We start from the raw sequence: 24,731 nt of genomic DNA, 5'->3' as shown, positions 1-24,731 counted from the left end.
GCTGCCAGTCACATCCCTCCTGTAGCCATGTTTCACTAATCGCTACCACGTCATACTTCCAAGTGTCAATCCATACCTTCAGCTCATCCGCCTTCCTTACAATCCTCCTAGCATTAAAATATATGCAGTTTAGAGATTTCCCACTTTTTACTTCCTGTATGTCCCTATCTTTACCAAGAGCTCTATTATGATCTTTTGCAATCATCTTGCTGAAATGTTGACTGGGCATCAGGTTCTCCCTATTGGGTTCAGCAACTCACTTCTGACCTACTTTCGTCTGATCGGTGAAACATAATCCCCATTCCTGACATGGATCTGTATCAAGCAAATATATATTTTCCTTGGAGATTTCAGCTTTCCAATTACTCTATTGCCCCCAATAACCCTGTTGCCCTGCATTTCATTAAAACAAGGGCATGTTGTGATTTCTTGTGCTGTGCCCTTCAGAATATTCCAAAGATAAATCCTTGGCCTTTCCTGTTGTTTAATCTACATGCTACCTACTGCCATCAAGATTCGGGGGCAAGTGAGTAACCACATATGAAGTGGTGGCGTTTCGCTCTGCCTAACCACAATTTGCTTCTCAAATAGTAGCCAGCTTTCCGAATACACTAAATTCTTTGAGTGATTTAATTTCCTCTGACTCTGGATGGAACGGTTAGCGCAACAGCGATCGGGTCTGGGGGTTCGAATCCTGCGCCACCTGTAAGGATTTGTACGTTCTCCCGTGTCTGCGTGCATTTCGCCGCGGGCTCTGGTTTTCTCCCACCCTTCAAAAAAATACCAAGGGTTGTAGGTCAATTGGGTGGCACAGGCTCGTGAGCCCAAATGGGCTGTTACTGTGTTGTATGTCTACATTTTTTTTAAAATTAATATTAGCAGTCGCCAGGAAGTGCATAGTGATTACCTGGAATCAGATTCCTGCCTGAGCATAGCGCGCTGGAACACAAAATGCAAAGCTGTGCTCCCCCGGAGAAGATCACTTATGGAAAAAGTATTGCACTTTCTCGAAAATTTGGCAGCCGTACCTAAATTCCATAGGAGCGCGATTACGATTATAGTGTGGACCATCGTGCCTCACCACCCTACCTTCCCCATCTTCCCCTCAATTAGTGGGGGGAGGGGAGCCATCCTATCCTGAGCACTGGCTGTCGTGATGTGACAAACCCATAAACCTCTGATATATGTTTCATACCTTCGTTGTGAATGTCCTGACTGTTGTGTGTAACTGTGGTTGGTCAAGTGTTGAACGTGGAGGGAGGGAGGGAAGGGGACAGGAAAAGCTTGAACTCTACAGAAATTCTTGTATAGAATTGATCATTGTAATCAATATTGTTGTCAACATTAACATCAATAATATTTATAACTGAGTTTAAGTTTGAAAAATCATAAATAAAATATTCAAAAAATATATTATTAGCAAGGTCAAAGCCATCACTTTGGCCACTGATAAAAATTCAACTACTTTATGGCGAACTCATTCTCCTCCCCACTTCCCCTATTTACAATTAATTGGATAATCCATAATCTATCCTGTCCATCACCAGAACATTTACCTCACTGAAAAATACCCATGTCCCTTCCTGAAAACCTAAATAAATGACATTTATACAATGGTCCTGTTGAATTCCCATTTAACTTTATAGATAAATTCCTAGCCAATCTTTCCCCAGTTTTAATGATGTCCTTTAATTGTCCTCACTGTGCTCACAGGAAATTCATTAAACTGTATCAAATTAAAATATACAAAACCATGCATGACCTTTACACACTCTACTTCTGCAACCTGCTGCATGAAAATGAACTCTCAAAAACAGCTAATTTCCTTCTTCCACATCTTCCCCAAACAGTCCCTTGTTCTTGAATCAGGTATCCATTTTCTACCATGCACTCCTGCATTCAAATCTTCCTTCATTCTGTGAACTAGACCTCAATTACATTTTTTTTTTAAATTACCCACCAAACTAAGCTTTCCACCTCATATTTATCCTCTCCCTTACTCCAAAGTCAATTTAAAAGCACACCAGACTTGTTTTTAATGTTAAAACTATATATATGTTATAGTTTTCAGTGACTGTGAATTCACAGAAATATTAAAACTTTCTGCTGCAATGCTATTATTTATAACAATACTTTAAAAAAATACTTCACTAATCAGCTGGGTTTTTTAAATTTTTTTTTGTTATTCTAAATTGAATAAAAATTGCAAGCTCCTGTAAAATTCAGAGTCCAGTGGCATCAATAATGCAGAATTTACAGTCTTTACGAGAGCAAGTGATTTTGCAATGGAATTCATCAGTCACGTACATTGCATAATGGTCACAACTTTTATATTAACAACATTTCATTTTGACAGTACTTCCGTTTGGTAAATTGAATCTTTACAAGAAAAGTCCAATTAGTGATCTTATGATTAATCTCATCATATTTGGTGTCTGGGACATTTCCACTGAGAAATTGTATGATTATGTTCTTTTGAAGAGAATGAGGCACAGTGGGAAATGTATTGTGGAAACCTTCAAACAAATTTTCTCACACAGATTGGTCAGACAATTACCACAACCTTCACCCAGGTTCAACAAAATAGAGATCAACCTGAATTCAAAACTTAGCACTTTGGCATCCTCTTGTTCTATTTAGTGAACAATCCCTACATTTTAGTTCATTATTTGAATGCACATGGAGCTAAAATTAGCATTCAACCAAATCTATGGGCTACAGCTTCATTATGGAACTATTTTGAGTTGCAAATCTATCAAACACTGTTTAGACCATTCTTGGGAGTATTGCATTTCGTTCTGGGCGCCCCATTACATGAAAAATGCAAATGCTTTGGAGAAGGTGCAGAGGAGGTTTACCAGGATATCGCCTGTCTTGGGGAACATGTCATATGAAGCCAGGTGAACAGAGCTCAGGCTCTTCTTTTTGGGGTGATTAAGGATGAGAGGAGGCTTAACAGAGGTATGAGCGGAAGAGATAGGGTGGACAGCCAGCACCTTTTTTTCCTGGGATGACAATAGTAAATACCTGAGGAGATCTGCTTAAGGTAAGTGGAGGAAAGTTTAGGTGAGATGTCAGAGTTATGTTTGTCACTCAGCGTGGAGAGTGCCTGGAATGCATTGATGGGGTAGGGTGGTGGGGGTACAATTGGGATATACAAAAGGCTCTTTATAGAGGGCTATGGGGGTGATGTAGGGAAAATTTTGGTTTTATATCCTTCCATATATTTTCATTGATTCGATCATCAGGCCATGCTACGCACGAAGTGGAGATTTATAATCGCACAAGAGATGGAAACTAATAACCTAAGACTGGCAAAGTTATCAGTGAGTTATGGCTGTCATTGTAAATAAGATAGAAGTTGTCCTGCGGCTCCTCATTATATATTCTGTTTGCAGCATATTTTCTATTGAAACTTCCAACATCAAAATGTAAAAATAGTTAACTACATTCAATGAACCACAAACTGACAGTGAGTTAATTCATGTTAACTGGGGATTTTCTTCCGTTCACCAGCTCACTTGGCTTTTCTCCTTCATTGCCAAAATAGCATGGTTATTTGTGGTATCGACTAAATCAGACTGAATTTAGTTCTGGATAACATCTTTAAGAGGTATTAAATATTAAATTAATATTCTACACGATATTGCCAAATGTATTTTTTTAAGTTGAATTTGTCTTAAAAGAACTCACAAAGAGCACAGTGAGAGACATTCAGCAGATAATGTATGTAAACAATAGAGAGGAACTAACAATAACTGATCCAGAGCAAGACAGGAAGGAGTAAATGCAGCTGAGGTGGTTTATTTTCAGCTCTGATATAGAGAAAATGCAAACATAATAAATAGTAATTGTTTTTACAAGAATTATTGTCATTCAAGAATGGAAAGGGACTGAGAAAGAAGAGATGAATCAATGAAAATTACAAAGGGAAACATTATCAGAGAACTGTCGTGGAAGACGATAGTAATGGATATAAATTCAAGAAGCATCGCAATACGTCTCATTTCCTCACATCTATACAGTTCTTCTTTTTGCAATCCTTTAATGACTTCCTGTACGAAGCACATTGTAAAATGCATTGTGGAAACCTTAAAACATAATTTCTCGCATGATTGGAATTATAAATATAAGGTCAATCCTGAAATCCTTGCTATGCTATCTATTGGCCATGAACATCTCAAATTCATAGGGCAGCTAATACACTGAAACCATACTGCCTCCAGTTTCCCCTCCAAGCCATACACTGTCCTCATTTGGACATATAGGACCTTCATCATAGATGGGTCAAGGATCTGTAACCTACATTCTTTTGCCAAACCACCAACCCTGCTAACAATATTTTGGAAGCCTTCATCTCAGTGACTCAAGAAGAAAATCTACCACCATCATCCATGAGGATGGGTAATAAATGCTATCTTTGCCACTGTTAATCAGTTCTTGAAGGATAAAAGTGAAACGATACTCCAGTCTAGACCTAAGATAGAGGAAGTACATGAGTCTAACTTCGTGAGCCCAACGTGGGGTGGGGAACTGGAGGAAAGGACACCAAACCTGTCCCTCTCTCTTTCTCAATCCCTCTGTCTCCTTTCCTCCAGCCTTACGTTCACAGAATGTAGGGCGAATAAAAGCTCTCACGACTGGAGGGAGAAAAAACGCTTTCATTAGCTTATAACTAAGGGTTGGGTCTCACAGTGGTCTTCAGAAGGGTTCTAGGTTTAGGTGGGGAAACCAGGGTTATATGGGAGCAGATGGGGGGGGGGGGGGGGAGCGGAGCCTGCCATCAGCACAACACACAACCAGTGAATCCCAGTTCACTGCACAGAGATACTCCCTTTCCCCAATCAATTCCTGTTTCCTTCCTTCACATCCATGTCTACCAATGGCCTCTTTACCCCGGCCCATTGTTCCCTACCCCCGCTTTTTTATTTGGTTGCCTGCCTGCTTTTTGCTCACACCTTGACGAAGGGCCAAGGCCCAAAACGTCAGTTATATACTTTTGCCCCCCCCTCCCCCCACCCCAATGATGGACGCTGTGTGACCTGCTTAGCTTCTCCAGTAGTGTATTAACTGCTCCTCTTCTGCTTTGTATGGCCTGATCTTTTATGCACTCTGACTGAATTAAATTTCAGCATCCTTCTATCTCCTGACATAACAGTGAATGACTCAAGACTACATCTGAATATAAGGTCATGATCTCACCTGTGTTTCCTGAAAATCTTTGACTCCAACACAATAAATGATTGCTCCAACTTTCCTTGCTTCTTCAGCCTATATTGAAAGTCAGAGTATATTAGTGTCAGTAAAAGGAATGTAAGGACAATTCATTTACAGTCTTGAATTTTGCAGATGACACTAAAATCGGTGTATCAGTTAAGAAGCTGGTCTAAATATACACAAGGATATAATTCTACTTGAAAATTAGGAAAGGTAATGGCAGATGGTATTTAACTTGCACCAGTGCTCGACTTTAGTAAGTTAAAACTGCGCACGGGTAACACAATGAATGGCAGGGTCCCAGGCAGTGCTGTTGATCAGAGAAACCTTAGGGCAGGGCTTCCCATATTTTTGCTCACAGAACCCTTTTGGGGAGCACTTGGAAATCGTGGAACTCCGTAGTTATGAACTGGAAGCCAACCAGAAGTAGAATGGCATCAACTTTTGGTTCAAGCATAGTTGAGTCTAATTTAGATTAAATTATTTTTATTAAACAGTAAGCAATCTGAGGCAGTGCTCGCAAAATCCCATTTCTTCAGAATTTGATTATTTTGTTTCAACTGAATATTAACCAAATTGCAAATACAAAAAAAATCACCGACCTCCCAGACCCCAAATGCCCACCATCATGGATTGTTGTTTTGAAAAGCCACAGAACTGAATTCCCTCTCTCTCTCTCTCTCTTTCAGAAAAAAGCCTGTTTGACTCTCTCTGCTTGCAAGACCAGTGACCCTCTTAGAAGAGTAAGCTGTACTCCAGACAGCCTGTGACTTCGAACTCTTCCTCCAATCTCTTTCATCTGTTGCTTTTCAAAACAACAACCCATTAGTGAAGTCTCTTGGGCACTCCCCAAAGTTTTTGCAAAGGCCTCCAGGAGCTACCCTGTCTGACTTGAGCAGAGCTCCAGTATTTTAAATGAGATCTGTTTTGAAGTGTTTGTATGTGACTTACACTTAAAAAAAAAACCTGTCCCAACTTAACTCCCAAAAACATATCTATATACAATGCAAACACAACATTATCTGTCACAAAAGCTTGCAGAGGGATCTGGTTCAGCTGGAAAAATTGGCCAGAAAATTGGCAGAGAGAATTAAATGCAGACAAGTGAGGTATTGCATTTTGCAAGCACAAACCAAGAAAGGACATACACGGTAAATGGTAGGGCACTGAGGAGTGCAGTGGAACAGATGGATCTGAGACTATAGATACATAATTCCTTGAAAGTGGCAGCACAAGGTGGATCGGGTTGTAAAGAGATCTTTTGGCATATTGGCCTTCATAAATCAAATTATTGAGTATAGGAGTTAGGATGTTATTGTAAAGTTGGTGAGGCCAAATTTTGAGTTTTCTGTGCAGTGTTGGTCACCTATTAATAAGATAGAAAGAGTGCAGAGAAGATTTACTCGGAACTTCAGAAACTGAGTTATAGGGAAAGGTTAAACAGGTTAGGTCTTTATTCCCTAGAGCGTAGAAAATTGAGGAGAGATTTGATAGAGGTATTTTAAATTATGTGAGGAATACAGAGTAAATATTGGTAGGATTTTTCCATCGAGGGGAGGTGAGATACAAACCAAAGGACATGGATTAAGAATGAAAGGAGAAAAGTTTAGGTGGAACTTCTTCACACAGAGAGTGGTGGGGAGTGTAGAACAAGCTGCCAGCTGAAGTGGTGAATGCGGGCTCAATTTTAACATTTAAGAAGAATTTGGATGGGTATATGGATGGGAGAGGTATTGAGGGTGCAGATCAGTGGGACCAGGCAGAAAAATACTTTGGCAAAGACCTGTGCTACAATATTTTATGGTTCTATGGTGTTGACTGTGTGACATTTTGGCACCATAAGAATGCGATTTTCTTTTTAAATGGCAATGCTGATAGAACTGCTGTAATAACAGTGCTGCTCCTGGTGTGGACCTAGGAGAGTGGAGACACAGCGCTACTCTGAAGGTTTCAACCGTCTGTTCCTAATGCCAGCAGCATCACACAGGCTCTAAATGACCTGATAAAAGGAGCCAACAGTTTGTAAGCTTGTTCCTAAGTAAAGTTCTGTGAACATCGAGGTCCAAGATGGCAGATCTTGTGCCCAGCAGCAGCCACGAGGGGTTGCAGACTCCTGGGAGTAGCAGACAAGGGCAGGGAACCAGAAATGAGGAGAGCAACTCCCCCTGTTAAGAAGGAGAAGCAGGGGAGATGACCATACAAGGGAAGGTGACCAAGGCAGCGGACCAGCAAGGAGTTCAGTAGCTGTGGGACCCACCCAGGCTGGGGTCAACTTGCAGTCATAGGACCCACATGGGCTGCCGGCTGTTGCATAGCGGGTCATGGGAACCAGGTATTGGTGCCGGGGTTCGAGAGGCTGCTGAGGGCAAGAAGGGCTCTCAAAGGGCCTTACTCGCTGAAGACTTCCTGGTGGTTTTAGAAGTTTGGACGTGGAGCTCGGATTGAATCGGGAGTCTGTGTGGCTACAGAGGCTGCGAGAGTGCTGAAGGCAAACCCACAGACACTCAGTGTCTCCAAAAGGAGTCTCATTTGCTTCTCTTTCTTTCTTACTGTCAGGGGAACCAAGCAACACTAATGGAGGCTCTTTCTCTGCCTTACGGCAGGCAGAGGGCAATTTTGTGTAATGTTCCATACTATTACATTACAATAAAGCAATCTTGAATTAAGCTAGTGTGAGAACAGAAAAGATTCACAAGGATATTTCCTGGATTGGAGGGCTCGAGCTATCAAGAGACATTGAATAGGCTAGGTCTGTTTTTCACCTGGACAAAGAAGGATAATAGGTGAAATGACGGAGATATGCAAAATTAGGAGGTACAGATAAGGTAGACATCTTTTTTTCCATGCTGGGGCTGTCAGAAAATAGGTGAGGGGTGGGAAGATTTAAAGGGAAACTGTGGGATGAATCATTCATGCCAAAGTGAGGTTAGTATCTGAAATGAATTGTTAGATGAGTCAGGATCTCAATTATATTTCAGTCACCTTAACTTGAGCTAAAAGTGCACAGAAGGTCTGGAATCAATGCAGGCAAGTGGGATTTATACAAAGAGGCACGATGATCTCCAAGGGCACAGTTGGCTGAAGGATGTTTCCATGCTCTACAACTCTATGGCTTTAAATTATACACGTACCTCCCTCTTTGTGTAGTCCATCACCATTTCCTTCAGTTCACCATCGGTTAGAACAATAATAGCACTTGAAGTCTTCAAATTACTTTGTTTCTGTATTTGCTCACGAGCCTAGCAAAGAAATAAGTCATAATTTCAGCTTGGGCTTTATGTTCAAATAAAAGGCTGGCCATTTGTTATGTTGGGCACTTAAATTTTTCAAAAGAACTAAAGAAAGTTTTACAGATTTTATGACGAGAGATTTTCTTACTATGACATGTTATGTTCTTGAATTTCTGCTAGGGACCATTCCCGAAAAAAGGTATGGGCTGGTATTGTACATTCCAGGTTGAAAATAAATGGATGGATGTTGGAATAAAATATTTCACTCTCACTGTTTTTCAATAATTTTTGAATGCATCTAGCTAATATTCCAAGACTCTAAAATTACACATATTTACTTGATTTGAGATTACAAGAAGCCACTTCTGTTGATGCACGGCACAGTATTAAAGTTGCAACTTAGATTTCATGCAAATGAGCATTAAATAACAAAATTGTTTGCACATTCACATTCCCTAATTTCACAATTTATGTCCAAAATACCTGCTCCATGAACCAAGCACAATGTTTAATGTAATAAATCTAGTAAATGTACCCTCTTGATTCAATTATAATTACCAATAGCACCATAGAGGTTTACAAAATTATGAGGGGTATAGACAGAGGACTTTTTTTCCACTTAGATTAGGAGAGATAAATATAAGAGATCATGACTTTAGGGTGAAAGGTTTAGGGCAGGGGTTCTCAGCCTTTTTCTTTCCATTCACATCCCATTTTAAGTTTTCCCTCTGCCATCGGTGCTCTGGATTAGTAAGGGATTGCTTAAGGTGGTATGTGAGTGGGAAGGGAAGGTTGAGAATCACTTCTCTAGACCCAGTTGTTACTGAAATATTTTGCTTGGGAAAAATTGTCATTGGCCCATTTCCTTTGGAAACTGTGCACATAACAAGCCAATTAAGTACAATTAAAACAGTGGTTTTCAAACTTTGTCTTTCCACCCACATACCACCTTAAGCAATCCCTTACTAATCACAGAGCAGGTATGGCAAAGGGAATACTTACAGTGGTACGTGAGTGGAAAGAAAAAGGTTGAGAACCCCTGGTTTGGGGAAACTTCATTCATAGAATGGTGGGAGTGTGGAATGACATGCCATCTGACAGTTTTAAGAATAAATTGGATAGATACATATGCAGCAGACTTCAAAAGGAATCTTATCGGAAGGTTGCACCTTGCATTTGAAGTCAGGTGTCTCAAGCAGTGGGATTTGAAAAACTCAGATCAACAGGAAGCTGATTGGGCAAAAGAGATCAAATGATTCAGGGAACTTGTGACACAAGGTGGTATTTATTTACTTCAACTCAGAGTTTCACACAGTACATGCAGCAGTGAGTAGGAAATTTACAACTAACTATGTTTTTTTCCCCCTCTACATGTGGATGGGAGAGGTCTGGAGGGTTATGGAATGGGTGCAGGTCAATGGGACTAGCAGAATGATGTTTTGGTACAGGCTAGAAGGGCTGAATGGCCTGTTTCCTGTGCTGCATGGTTTTAACTCAAAGTATTCTGCTTATTGCACTGGACCAGTCCTTCTCCTGCCTTCACCCCTATCCACAGTGTTATCTCTGCCAATAGTATAGATTCCTCGCTAAGATATTGTTCCTCTGGCTACCTTCTGTAAGTACTTCATTCATGAGTCAAAAAGCAAATTTGAGAAGAGGACTGCTGGATAATATTCTTCATCCTTTGTAAACATATACTTTTTCTGGTAAGTGCGTTGCGAGAAGAAGCTTGGAAGATTTTTTTCTTCTTCTTCAACAGGCTAACTGTGATGCCTGTAGGCTGGTTTGAAACAGCAGCATAAGACTTGATCAAGAGCCATGCAGCTCAACCATCTATTAGATAAACCATTTCTATCACTTGGTTTAAGTTAATTCTTTTCTTTTTAAAATATCTTTTCTGAGTTTAATTTTAAAAATACATGCATATACACACATATAGATCTAATATATTTGTTAGCGCATGAGAAAAGACAAAAAATGTGAACATTTCCAATAAAACCTTGATTAACATAATATAAATTGTGTGCACCCTTTAAGATTAAACCTGCTATATCAAAAAGAAAGAGGAAAAAACTGATTAATTGAACCCCTCCCTCTTAACAAGGTTAACTTGCATAGCTAATATAAATAGAAAATGAAGGATAACACTTTAGAGACCAGACAGCACTGTTCAGGAGCATTGAAACACCCCACTTCGTCAAATTATGGTAATACTCTATGAATCGGCCGCATGTCTTATAAAAATTCACCTTTACATCTATTATGTTATATATGATTTTTTTTTTCTAAAAGTAGGAAGGACATGACCTCCTGTAACCATTGGGTAGGTGGAATACTTTCTTTCCATTTCATCAAAATTGTCCGTCTAGCTATCAATGAGGTCGAAGCTCAAATCAACAATATTTCCTCTTATTCATAAAAACCAAATAGAACAATTAAGGGACATGGTTTGAATTTCACATTAAAAATTATTGATGAAGTTTGAAAGTAAATTTTTCAAAAACTTTCTAAACTAGGGCAAGTCCAAAACACTTGTATCAAAGAACCCTCAAAAAATTTACATTTATCAATATCAGAATAGAAGCGAGATCGTTTAACTTTTGAAATATGTGCTCTGCGCACAGCCTGAAAGTGCCACAAACAATGTTGTGCACAAAATGAGGATTCACTAATCAAATTTAGAACAATGTCCCAGTCCTCACCTGGAAGTGACAAATCCAAATCATGCTCCCAATCCCTCGTGATCTAAATTAAGGAAATGGTTCTCAAATCGATCAAATTACTATAAATAATTGATATCGAGCCTCTATGAGAACGTTGACATTTAAAAAGTAAATTAAGAATACTTGTTTCAGAAATCTGCGGAAAATCAGAAAGACTGGACTGAACAAAATGTCTGACTTGTAGATATCTGAAAAAAAAAAGACTATTGGGTAATTTAAAGTTTATTCTGAGTATGAATATGAATATTTATTGTCATATATATATATATATATATATATATATAAGTACAATGTACAGGCTCACTGAAATATTTACTTGCTGAATCACACAGGTACGTAAGATGGAGACTATATATTGAATTACTAGAGTAGACAATGAGATAATAAATTTAAAAGAAACATAACAGTTCATACAAAATAAATATACAGAGTTGCAGTATGTACAAGAAAAATGTGATGTTTCAATAGTTCAGACAGATATTTTGGTTGTCTCAGAGTAGTTTATCTTTAAGGTTAGAGTGGTATGGGGAGATTTAATTATCTACTGGCTGTTAGAAAAAAAAATCTGCTCTTGAACCTGGGGGTGCCAGACATCAGGCTTCTATACATTTTGCCTGAAGCCATAAGCAAGAAGAGACTGTGACCAGGGTGATGTGGACTTTTTATGATATTGGCAGCACATCACATAGATGTCTTCTATGGTCAGGAGTTTGGTGCCTGTGATGGACTTGCCCGTTTCTACCAGCTTTCTGCATTCCTGGGGATTTGAGCTTCCAAACCAGGCCATGATGCAACCATCATACATCTTCATCCACATTCTACAGGTGTACTTTGCACATTACATCTGTGGAAGTTCCATGGAGTATTCAATGCATGCCAAATCTCATCGGACTTCTTAGAAAGTAGAGGCATCAGTGTACTTCTTCACAGTTGCTTTGGTGCTGGCTCAAGGAAAGATTCTTTGATACGTGGACTTCCAGGTGCCTCTCCACTGCCATCCTGCCAATGAAAATGCGTGAGAGATCCCTTAGCCTCCCCTTCCAAAAGTCTACAATAAGCTCCTGATCTTGCTGACATTGAGAGCAAAATTGTTGCTCTGGCACCACACAACCAGAGTCTTGATCTACATACCAACCGACTGACCTGTTAGTCAGTCAGTAACAGTGGTGTCATCAGCAAACTTATGGGTTGCATTAGAGATGAACTTGGCTACATTATAGTAAGCGCAAAAGGAATAGAGAAAGAGACTAAGCACTTCGCCTTGAAGGGGATTGGTGTTGATGGTCAGTGATTGGGGTCTGCGATGAGGAAGTCGAGTTACTAATTTTAAGCCTGTTGTTACACAGTTGTCACATCATACCTGTTACAGTGAGAAGGGTTCTTTGATAAGCATTCTAACAAAGCAACTCTAACATTCATATGGCCATATAAAGCAAAAAAAAGGAGAATAATTATAAAGTTATTATGAATGCAAGATCAATTCATGCCAAGCAAGAGTGGCATGAGAGCATCGCCGTGAGGTTCATTCAAGAACCTGATGGCTGTGCAGAAGAAATTGTCATTAAGCCTATTGGTATGAATTTTAGCTTTTTTGAGCCTTTTCCAAAATGGAAAGAGAGCAAAGAGAGTGTCCAAGGTGTGATAGGTCCTTCAGTAAGTTGCTACCTTTCTCAGCAGGAAATGTCGATGAAGTCCACTGAAGGAAGAAAGGTTTGTGTGATGTCATGAGCTACATTCACCTCCTCTGCGGCTTCTTCTCATCTTCAGCAGAGCAGCTCCCATACCACGCTGTGATGCTTCCAGAAAACATGGTTTGAAATGATGCATTTGTTGGGGGACATGGAAACATGCCAAAATGTCTTAAGTCTTCTGAGAAAATAGAGCCATGGGTGTGCTTTCTTGACCATTACATCAATAGAATTGTCCAAGGTCAGGTGATTAGAAATATTTACTCCTAAGAAGTTGCCCATTCTTTCCATTTCAGCACCATTGAGGTGATCAGAAGCATGAGCTCTGACCCTCTCCTGAAGTCGATGATCATTTCCTTCTGTGACAGATTATGTTATATTTTATATTGTATATAGGTATGCTTTAAAGGGGATAAATTGTGAGTTTTTTGAGTGTAGGCCACAAACAAACAAGTCACGACACAGATCTCATTTAAAATACCAGAGCTCTGCTCAAGCCGGACAGTCCATGCTCCCAGTGCCTTTGAAAAATCAAGGGAAACTGCTTTGCTGAAGGACTTCACCAGTAGGTGTTAATTGGACATGCTGTGGAGTAATGGATTATTGTTTTGGAAAGCAACAGATAAACGGACTCAGAAGATTGGGTCTGGTGCCGCAGTCTGTCTGAATGCAGCTTGCTGTTCTAAGAAGGTCATGTGGTTTCGCAATCAGAGAGAAACAAACAGATTTTTTTTTGTTCTCTGTGTGACACAGAGAGAGAGACTGCTGGTTTTCTGCAGTGATTTTTGGAAGCTGGCTTGAAACCCCATTTTGAAGACAGGTTATGAGTTCTGAGTTCAGCCTGTTCAAAGCCCTTGTTGTCCATACAAGAGGAGATGGATGGCTATATAATGTTTCACCTAAGATAAGGGAAACAGAAAAGGAATTCTGTGGTAACCTGAAAGAAAGAGGTTATCATCTGGAAAACCCTGATGGGGCAAGTTTCTTCGGCAAGACACTGAAGAGGCTCATCGGAAGGAATCTGTTTGTGTTCAACGAGCAACAAATCTCTCTCTGAAAACTGACAAGAACCCTCATGAGCGGTAACCATCTACCTTTCAAGCACTGGTGAAATTCATAAATGTTAAATTCTGTGCACAGTGTAAGAATTGCCTGATATTGGGGAACTTGGAAGAGAGAGAAATGAGATTGGACTATGAATCAAAGAACTTTTCTGAACTTATACACATTACCTACACGTGCATTTATAATTAGAAGGGGGTTAAGTTAATAGTAATAAGTTAAAGATTGATCCTGATTTTGATGTTTAAAGAAAATTAAAAGTAACTTTTGTTTAAGTAACCATTTGTCTTGGTGAATTTCTATTGCTGCTGGGTTTTGGGGTCCTCTGGGCCCATATCACTTCACCTTATTGATGTTAAGAGGGAGGTTGGTATGTGGTACCATGCTGGTCTTTTTCAACCAAGTGTTGAGTAACACATAAAATATAACACCATATTTTATTTAGTATCAGCATGAGAGCAACTTTCTAAAATTCAAAAGTAATATTTGTTTCATTTGTCCTGAATAAATCACAAAGGTGTTCATGTATTTCACAACAAATTTCTACTTTAGAACTCTAGTAAACTGAATTCATTTCTTTCCTACACAGATGATTCATATGACTTGTGATATTCAAAATAGTTTCAAAATCTGCTAATGAACATCAATATTTCAAAAATAAAATTTTAATAAGCTGCTTCCTTATGCATATTTTACCATCAAAGTGATAGAGCATGCATGTTACACATCATAATTAGTACAAGATTGTGGGCTGTCAGACATTGCAGGGTAATTAGTGCTACCATCTCCTTACTCTGCCATAGAATTAAACTCACTGCCCCCTATTCAACAAGTTCCACGATATATGGTGACTGTGCGACACCCTCTATCTACGTTGCTATCTGCACGGAGTTTGCAGATTCTCCCTGTGATCATGTGGGTTTTCTCCTAGTGCTCTGGTAAAAGGGTCCATTATGGTCATGTAATGCTACATTTAGAATGTAACATACATGAAATTCTTGAACTTTTGTCCACTGTAAGGCAGACAGAGAGTCGCCACTTTGTCCTGCGTCCCTCACAGAAACCTACTGCACCTGGTGTTCCTAGCCAGTCTCCCCTCCAAGTACTGACCAGGCCTGAGCCTGCTTAAGATTCCAAGTTCAGACAATCTCAGGCATATTCAGCCTCTTAAGGTGCTGTATATTTTTCCCTCCCACATCCCAAAGACATGCAAGTTGGTCAGTACATTGGCACTGCAATTTGTCTCCAGTGTGTTGGTGAGCTGTAGAATCTGGGGTGAGTTTGAGGGGAATGAATAAAGGCAATGGGCATGGGATCAGTTTAAACCACTGCTTGAATGTCAATGCGGATAAGCTAGGCCAAAGTTCTCATGACTCCGTGATTCTACATTCATGTGATACAGAAAGGAGAATGATAGGGCTGGCACTTAACAGCACAAAAACCCCCAGTAAAGAGAAAAAATTCCTCTCTAAACGAATTCTAATTCCAGAGGACTTGTCCTTTTTAATGAACCAGTCTTTCCCTACCTTTAAACCTAAAAGTCAATTGTAAAGGGGATGAATTGTTCCATTATTTACTATTCATTCTCATTAATTTCTTAGAAATTTCAGCATCTGTAGTTTTTGTGTTTCCCTCATTCAAGTTCCAGATGGGTATTTTCAGATCAGTGCAGAATAGCCAAACAGATTCACAGTTGTCATGTTCACACGCACACAGCTCCAGCAGATTGAGGTAAATGCAGCATTCTCATTTAATTTTCCCAAGTTTATACCACTCAAACAATGATGGTGTGCACATCAATACGGTGAGTGGTATCCACTTGTTAAATGGCATGATCCTTCCAAGGGTCCATTGTCAGAGATCCTAAAAAGATCATCATCTCCATGGTGTCAGATATTCCAATGGCCCATTCAGGCAACTGGATTTTATGGAATGTTCTCATCGCAAGTCGATTTAACAGCACCAGGAGCTTATGTGCCAATTTTCTGACTTATCACAATGTCTTCGTTCAGAGATCTTGTAGCAACTCCCTATGGACCGTGGTGTCAGCCAGTTGCATTGCCTGGTCTTTGCATGAGCTCTGCTCCTGCTGCAGATGATCCAGCGATTCTTCTACTCTGCACTTGGTGCAATGCTGATCCAGTCTCCCCAATCCTCCACGTTTTCTATGATCCCAGTCCTCCCTCTGAACCCTCCTGAACTCTATTCCTTTCCAGCTTTCTAAGTTTACCTTCTTTGCACCAAATTCTACCAAAGTTGGTGAGAGTACTAAAGCAAGAGAATCTGGGGGGAAAAAAATCATCTTCCTCACTTGTTGCTCATTTGTCCTGATATTCCAGAGGCCATCCTGATTTCCAGCATCTGTAACCGTGCCAATATCTAGGCAATTTACAGTCACCCTGAATCCTTTTGACCAACAATTCTCCACATCCTTCTCTCCTGGCTCCAATGAAAGCATAACCATATGCTTTCACTGGATAGGTCCAGCTGCTTCAGACTCTACTACCAACTTTCCCCATTCCTGATTATCACTCATCAACCTCCAAAATGCATTCCCTAACACTTATTTTGCAATCAACTACTGTCCAAAACAAAAGGACATCCCAGACACAACAGTCTGAGAATCATGCTTGAAGAAATATCCATTCTTGAGAGTAAATAGCAGGTTAAAAACTACATCAGAAATGAGCCAAATTTAGTTCAATTGGCATGGTTATACTGTCCCTGAATAAATTCTAAATCATCAATTTGAAATTCTAGGAAATTGCAGTCAAGATCTTTTTTAAGTTAAAGTTTAAATTAAGGGTGTGGATGAACCTTTGGGTCCAAATCCATACATCCCTCGAGGTTGCCACAGTTTGATAGGAGAGTTAAGAAGGCTATGGGATGCTGGTGAGGTGTGAGGTGTGAGATGTCTAAGGCAGTTTGGTATGTCATCGAAGACTCTCATAAACTTCTACAGGTGTACTGTGGAGAGCATTCTGGCTGGCTGCATCACTGCCTGGTATGGAGGCGCCAACTCTCAGGACAAGAATAAACTCCAGAGGACTGTCAACTCAACCTGACTTCACTCCATCGAGGACGTCTACATGAGGCGGTGTCTTAAAAAAAGCAGCCTCTTTCCTCAAAGACCCCCACCACCCAGCCCCATGCCCTCTTCATTCTGCTACCATCGAGGAAAGGGGACAGGAGCCTAAAGACGAGCACTCAGTGGCACAAGGACAGCTTCCTTCCTGTCACCATCAGATTCCTGAATGATCAATGAACTGAAGACACTGCCTTACTTTTTGTGTACTAATAATAGTTTTTATTATTTTATTTTTTATAGTAATGTTGTAAGATGGTTATAATATGAATGTTTGCTCTATGATGCTGCCACAAAACACCAAATTTCATGACTTGTTCATGACAATAAATTTTGATTCTGGTTCAATTATCGTAAGATAATTAAAATGAGAGCTTCAAAGATGACCGAAAAGAGTAAATGACCCCTGGCAGTGTGTTTACATAAATGTGATTACTAAAAATGCAGGCAGGAGTTCAAAAAGAAAATAAGTCAGGGAGAGCGAGAGCATGAGAAAAGACAAACATAAAATGGAATGCAACTATATTCTAAAGCAGACATTCTCAATCGGGGCCATACCCCCTGGGAGCTACAGCACATTTCATTAACCCTCGCTTTCTTTTTACTTCGTGGAATATAAATATATTTTGTTTTTTATGTAGTCGGTAGAAGTACGGAGGTGGGGGCAGAGCCAAAAAAAGGTTGAGAATGGCTGTTCTATAGTCCCGTAAACAAGCAAAGGTTTGAGAATGAAGAGATGCGTCTGATGAGAGACCAAAATTTGAGCACAAAAGCAGAACATTTTTAAATGGAGAGATTAAAGGGCGTTTGTGTTCAAAGGGACCGGGTATTGCATCATGTGAACCAGTGGAAGTTTGCAGGCAGATACAGCAAGGAATTGGGAAGACCCATGGAAATCGGGTTTATTGAAAGAACTGAATGCATAAGTAGATACATTTTGCTTCAATTTGGGACTTGGAGAGACTGCATCAGGAATATTGTATGCAGGTCTAAAGACAGGTATATATATCTATAATAGAAGTTCAATGAGGGATCATCATATAATTGCAGGAACTATGGGTTTGTTGCATGCCTATTTTTTTTAGTTCAGGTTTATTAAGTTTATGATCATCTGATTGCACGTATACAACCAGATAAAACAGTATTTCTCCAGACCGCAGTACACACACTGCAATGCAAATAGAACACAGCATATAATAATCACATGCATACATACTGTTGTGTGTGGAGGAAACGTGGCCTCCCTGCCTGTCTGAAATGTGTGTATTGTGTGTGGATGTGTGTCCTCCCCGTTAGAAACTTATTCGTAAGTCACATCACCTGTTAATCAAGGTTGGACTCCGGCCACTAGTTAATGCACAACTTGCCGTTGGCTAATTTAAATACCTTTGTACTTGGCCTTGGGCAATTGGCCTTTGTAATTTGCTTAACCTTGCTGGCACCAAGCCGATGGAACCTTGTAAATTACCTGAGTTAGACCCCCGCCCCCCCCAAGCCTTCCAGGACTAAAAGGGTCTCATGTGTGCTCTTTACCATCTTGGCAGGACCACCCTGCTTCACTCCAGACCGACTATCGTGGAACGGCGCTGGAGAAATCATTGGTAAGGTGTGCACCATTGTAGGGTTGGGAGCGTTTTAGTTAGTGTCCCTTGTAGCATAGAGCTGTGCCTGCACTGAGTCAAGGGATGGCAGGAATCGTATTGTTTTTCCTTGATTGTTTGTGCCCAGTTCACTGTGTATGTGTGTGCATTTTATCTCTGGTGAGATTTTCCCATGCTCACTATAAATTGTGTGCATCTGCATTTTATTCCCAGAGCGATTTTCCCATGTTCATCTAGTAAATGTGTGTGTGGGTGTATTATTCCCATTATTATTTTTCCATACTTGCCTTCAATAAATAAAATCATTTACTACCAGATGGTGTTCAGAGTCTTTGCTTTTGAAACTCATTGAATCTGTTTTCTCACTCACAACACATACGTGCGCATGTGTGTGTTTGTGTGTGTGTGTGTGTGTGTGTGTGTGTGTGTGTGTGTGTGTGTGTGTGTGTGTGTGTGTGTGTGTGTGTGTACCCATATGTACCTTCATACAGTTAGACATATCTATAAATAGATAGACTGAGAAAGATAGATAACTACATAGCTAGATTGATATGTAAAATAACTATATATAAATATTTTGGAATCATTTACTTTTGTTAAAATGCACAAAATTCTTTACTGGCTTTCATGGGTGATGCAGAGCACAAAAAACAGAATTCACCATCTTTTTTAGAAAACCAGCTGTACAGGATCAAAAGGAAGAAAAACCTTTTCACCAAGAAAGTATGAACATTGGAATTCTTTACTCAAGACAGCTCTGCAGGTTCAGTTGCTCAATACATTCAAGTCAGAGAAAGATTGTTAGATATTGATAGAATGATGGTTCTATGGTGTGAGATCAGGAAAGAGAATAAGACATAAGAGACTGGCAATAGTCTTATGCATTTTGAAGTGTGCAGGAGATGAATGACTTATTTCTGTCTCGAGATGCTATGCTGTTTATGAAATTTACTGATGAGGTAGAGAGCATGGCTGAGTTATTGCTTAACATCAGTCATCAGCAAAGTGATGGTGGTGGTTTCTGGAATCTCAGGCAAGGAAGATATTCTGAATCGTCTTGAAATTGATAGAGAGGAGATTTTAGAAAGGTTGGTTATACTTCATATCATCTGGTCCACATGTTGTAGAATTAAGTCAGGGAAGAAACCGCAGAGGCTCTGCACATAATCTTCCAAATATCAAGAGATTCAGGAGCAGGAACGGTGTTTGAAAAATTGCAAATATGATATTCTTCAAAAAGGATAAACCCAATTGCTGAGAACTGGTCAAGATTGGCATTTTCAGAGGAGAGCATTCTGGAACCAACAGTAAAGGGCAACAATTAGCCATAACTTGGATAAGTGTGAAGCCAGTGTTGAATTGTTGAAGGCAATTAATGTCTAGGTATTTTGCAGACAAAATTTTGAAGAAGCTCAATGAAATACAGGCAGTGAGTGGATTGGGTACACGTGGTTTTCCAAAGAGCATTTGAGGAGACATGTAATTGACTTGTCATCAAGGTTAAAGAGAGTGGAATGAAAGGGATTGTATCTAAATAAGGGACCACAAAAAGTAATGTTGAAAGTTGGAATATTGTGTGCATTTCTGGTCAACAGGAAGGCTATCAATAAGATTGAGAGAGGGCAGAGAAGATTTACTAGGATGTTGCAGAGTCTTCAGGAGTTGAGTTACAGGAAAAGATTAAATAGGTTAGGACTTATTCCTTGGAGGGAAGAAGAATGAGGGGAGATTTGATAGAGCTTTACAAGTTTATGAGAGGTATAGACAGAGTTGATGCAAGTAGGCTTTTTCCACTTAGATTAGGGGAGATAAATACGAGAGGTCACAGTTTTAAGCAGAAAGGGGTAAGTTCTTCACTCTGAGAGTAGAATGAGTTGCTATCTGGTGTGGCGGAAGCAGACTCAATCTTGAGTTTTAAGAATAGATTGGATAGATACATGGATGGGAGAGTCTGGAGCGTTATGGAGTGGGAGCAGGTCAATGGGATTAGCGGAATAGTAGTTGGCACAGACTAGAAGGGCCAAATGGCCTTTTGTAACTTTTTGGGTTCTACAATTGATGTTTGGAGAGGAGGGATGTGTATAGGTAAGTAGGTAGGTACTAGCCCTCTACAGATGACCCTCTATTTATAAAGGACAGGATCCCATCTGGTCTTTTCAACCACTTTCTCAACCTGTCACTTTCAATGTATCCTAATTTCAGAGTATCATCTTTAAAAATGTGAGCTGCGATATCCCAAATTTCTATCTCCTTAATCCAACATATCAAACTCTGTGGCTGTTGCTTTATGTAATCTTAATTTGTTGATAAAATGGATAAACATTTTGCATAGCTTCGCATTAAGACGTTCATAACAACGAACAACAAAGTATTTAGTGTACAATTATGGAAATATAAAAAGTATATGAAGATATAAAAAGCTTTTAAAGAGATGCACAAACTTTAAAGAAATACACAATTCAAAGAAAGATTTCTCGTGCTCACGCTTCCTTCACATCTTGAAGAATGAAAGCAAGCCATTAACCTGGGCAGATATTACGACATATTACATCATAGTCACTATGGTAAAACTACAAACAATAGTTCTTTTGAAGAGACAGGCACAAAATTAACTAAGAATCAAAACACAAGGTTTTAACCGTTATACCCTCTGTTTCATTTCCTATAAATCAGTGACTTGGAGCAGTGTGCAGGGCACTAATTCCAAAACTGCACCTGACCTGAAATTTAAGTTTTCATGAAATGTGGGAAGGATAACCATGAACTTCAAGCAGAAACAAAGGTTGCTGTAATGGGTAGACAGATGACGGATGAAATCTTACTGCTCAGAAATGTCAAATATTATGTTTTAGCAGGAGGAATGAAAGACATATAAACTCAAGGGCAACGCACATGAACAGAGGGGTCTTGGTATACATGTCATGTCCATAGATCATTGAAAGTGACAGGTTGAGAAAGTGGTTGAAAAGACCAGATGGGATCCTGTCCTTTATAAATAGAGGCAGAATGCATAAATCCAAGCAATTCAAGGAACTTTTATCAAAAAAAATTGGTTGACCACAAATGGAGGATTTGCCCATTTCTGGTCAAAACTAGAAAAGATGCAAGTGGGTGCAGAAATGACTTAAATATTTTTTCATGGAAGAGAGCCTTCAATTATGCAGAGAGACTAGAAAATTTAGGGTTGTTCTCTTTGGAACAGTGAAGGTGTTTAAAATCATGAAGGATAGAAACAGAGCACTGAGTGAGAACCCGGTCCCAGTGAAATAGGGTTCAGAAAATAAAGGTGCCTGACAGGCTAAAGACATGGAAGTGGCCTAAGTAAAATAATTTTTTTTTGCACAACAAACAGTTAAGATTTGGAATGCACTGGCGGGGCTACTGATAGGGACAGGTTCAATAGCTCCTTTCAATGGGGATTTGGATCAGTATCTGAATGAAAAAAGACTGGGAAGTGGGACTTTTTGGATTAATCATGCAATGAGCACATACACACTCCAAGACTGAAGAGCCCTAAAAAACTGTAAAGCCTTCTACAATTGTGTGATGGTATAAATGAGGAGCAAACTCAACAAATTAGCTTTTAAATTCTGAGCATTTTTTTGGGTGTTAAAAGCAAAATTCTGAGGAAATTTGTAGTCCTGAGGAAATTATGCTGTTTTCCTGAGTTTCAGCCGAACATCTCCTACAGCTGAACACTGAGAAAAATAGCGCATAAGTTTTATCGTAATTACTGTTGTTTGATTGAGGTATGGCAGCTGTAATGGTAGCACTGCCACTGGTACGGTCACAGGGAGAGCAAGGAGTGGAGACACAGCGCTGCTCCAAAAGGTTCAACTGCCTGGTCCTAATACCGATGGCTTTGCACAGACTTTAAACAGTCTGTTAAAGGATCCGATGGTGTTTTTATATTAACCGTGGGATCTGTGCCCAAGATGGTGGTGCCTTTGATCGGCAGAGGCCATGAGGGGTGCAGACTCTTGGAGGAGCAGTGGATCGGCACAGAGCACCAGAACTGCAAAGAATACCCCTTCCCCCCCTCCATTGAGAAGGAAGATCAGAAGAGATAACTCTACAGAGCAATGACAACAGAGAGAGACAACAAAAGGTTCCATGGATGAAAGACTCGACAGGACAGTGACCACGGCAGCGGGCCAGCGAGGGGCTCAGTGGCTAGAGACCTGTGCACGCCGCGGTGGCACAGTCGGGAGACCAGCACGGGCTGGATACTGGAATGGGAACCAATATCAGTTCCAGAATTCGAGAGTCAGCTGAGAATAAGAAGGACTTCCAAAGGGCCTCAGGTGCTGAAGGCTTGCTGATTGTATCATAGGTTTGGACCTGGAGCCCAGGTTGCCAAAGAATCAGATAGGGGTCTTTATATTCTCACCATTGGGTTACATTGTTACAACATGTTATATATTGTGCATTGTTATTTCTTTAGTGATTTTAGTTTAGTTATAACTAAATTTTAACTCAAGAGTTACAATTCCTTTGTGGGGGAAAGTGTGACAGATTATAGATGTTTTTGTGAGATAAATTGGGGCAGATATTTTAGTGTCAGTCACATACAAACACTTAAAACAGATCTCATTTAAAATACTAGAGCTCTGCCCAAGCTAGACAGGCTGGCTCTGAGAACCTTTGCAAAAACTTTGAAGAGTGCCCAAGGGACTTCACTAATGGATTGTTGTTTTGAAAAGCAACAGATGAAAGAGATCGGAGGAGTAGGTTCGGAGCCGCAGGCTGTCTGGGAGTGCTCCTTGCTGTTCTAAGAGGGTTGTGTGGTTTTGGAAGCAGAGAGGGGGTCAAACAGGCTTTTCTCTGAGGAAGAGAGAGAGAGAGAGAGAGAGAGAAAGAGAGAGAGAGGGAGAGGGAGAGAGATCAGTTCTGGAGTTTTACAGTCAGCAGCAACAGCTGGGTCTGGAACAGGACAAGCTGGCAAGCTTGTGGAAACCCCATTTGGAATACGTGTTGTGAGTGCTTAGTTCAGCCTGGTCAAAGCCCTTGTGGTTCGTATAAGAGGAGAGGACTGGCTGCCTAATGTTTCACTTGAAATAAGGAAAATAAAAAGGAACTCTGTGGTGACCTGAAAGAAAGAGGTTATCATCTGGAAACTTGCCCCTAATGGGGCAAGTTTCTTCGGAAAGACACTGAAGTAGCTGATTAAAAGGAATCAGTTATGGGTGTCCAGAGAACAACAAATCTCTCTCTGAAGACTGACAAGAACCTTCCTGAGTGGTAACCATTTACCTTTCAAGCACCAAAGCCTGGTGAACTTCATACATGTTAAATCTGTGCACAGCATGAGAATTGCCTGCAACCAGTGAACTTGGAGGATTGAGAAGTGAGATTGGACTGTGAATCAAAGAACTTTCCTGAATTAACACACACAATAAACACACGAGCGCTTAGAATTAGAAGGGGGTTAAGTTAGGTTAGTTAAGTTAATAGTAATAAGTTAAAGTTTGATTCTGTTTTCATGTTTAAAGATAATTAAAAGTAACTTTTGTTTAAATTACCATTTGTCTTGGTGAATATCTATTGCTGCTGGGTTTTGGGGTCCTTTGGGCTCGTAACAATACTATGTGTCAGCCCCCAGCCAAGTCAGTAAGGCATTGCTAGTTGCATTGCAACCATGATCACTATCATTACAGATACTTTCATATTTTTTTGGATAATTGTTTTCATATTTAGCTGTATTTCAGTTGGAACATTCTCACCTCAGAATGTTTCCAGCCTCAGGTACTACAACACAAGCCTGAGCACAAAATCTGTGCCAAGATTGCAGTCTAGGAATGCAACCAATTCAGGAGTTATACAGACCTGAAGTCAGGGATGTACTGAATGATGGGTGTCACTCTATTCCTTTTCTGCACATGTCCAATGGTCTCGCCCTGATTGACAATTCCCCTTCACTACCCTGAAGAGTCCATCGCAACAATCTTTCCAAGAACTTTAAATTCCTGGGTGTCAACATCTCCAAGGATCTGCCCTGGAGCCTCCACACTGATGCAATCACAAAGAAGGCTCGCCAGTGGCTATACTTCGTGAGGTGTCTGAGGAGATTCAGTATGTCACCGAAGACTCTTGTAAACTTCTGCAGGTCTACTGTGGAGAGCATT

At 40.1% G+C, this 24,731-nt stretch overlaps 1 protein-coding gene across 1 annotated transcript in view; it reads right to left on the bottom strand.

The window, feature by feature from the left end:
- antxr2a (ANTXR cell adhesion molecule 2a) overlaps positions 1 to 24,731 on the bottom strand; it is a 184,389-nt gene that overhangs the window by 133,363 nt on the left and 26,295 nt on the right. The window contains exons 5-6 of the mRNA XM_069926743.1: positions 8,349 to 8,456; positions 5,203 to 5,271 (exon numbers count right to left, since the gene is read on the bottom strand). Coding sequence (XP_069782844.1) covers positions 5,203 to 5,271; positions 8,349 to 8,456 — 177 coding nt within the window. The remainder of the gene's footprint in view (positions 1 to 5,202; positions 5,272 to 8,348; positions 8,457 to 24,731) is intronic.

This window comes from Narcine bancroftii, chromosome 3 (assembly GCF_036971445.1).
Source record: "Narcine bancroftii isolate sNarBan1 chromosome 3, sNarBan1.hap1, whole genome shotgun sequence".
NCBI lineage: Eukaryota > Metazoa > Chordata > Chondrichthyes > Torpediniformes > Narcinidae > Narcine > Narcine bancroftii.
Note: the sequence above shows the minus strand (reverse complement) of the source record. Positions and strands in the feature narration are given on the sequence as shown.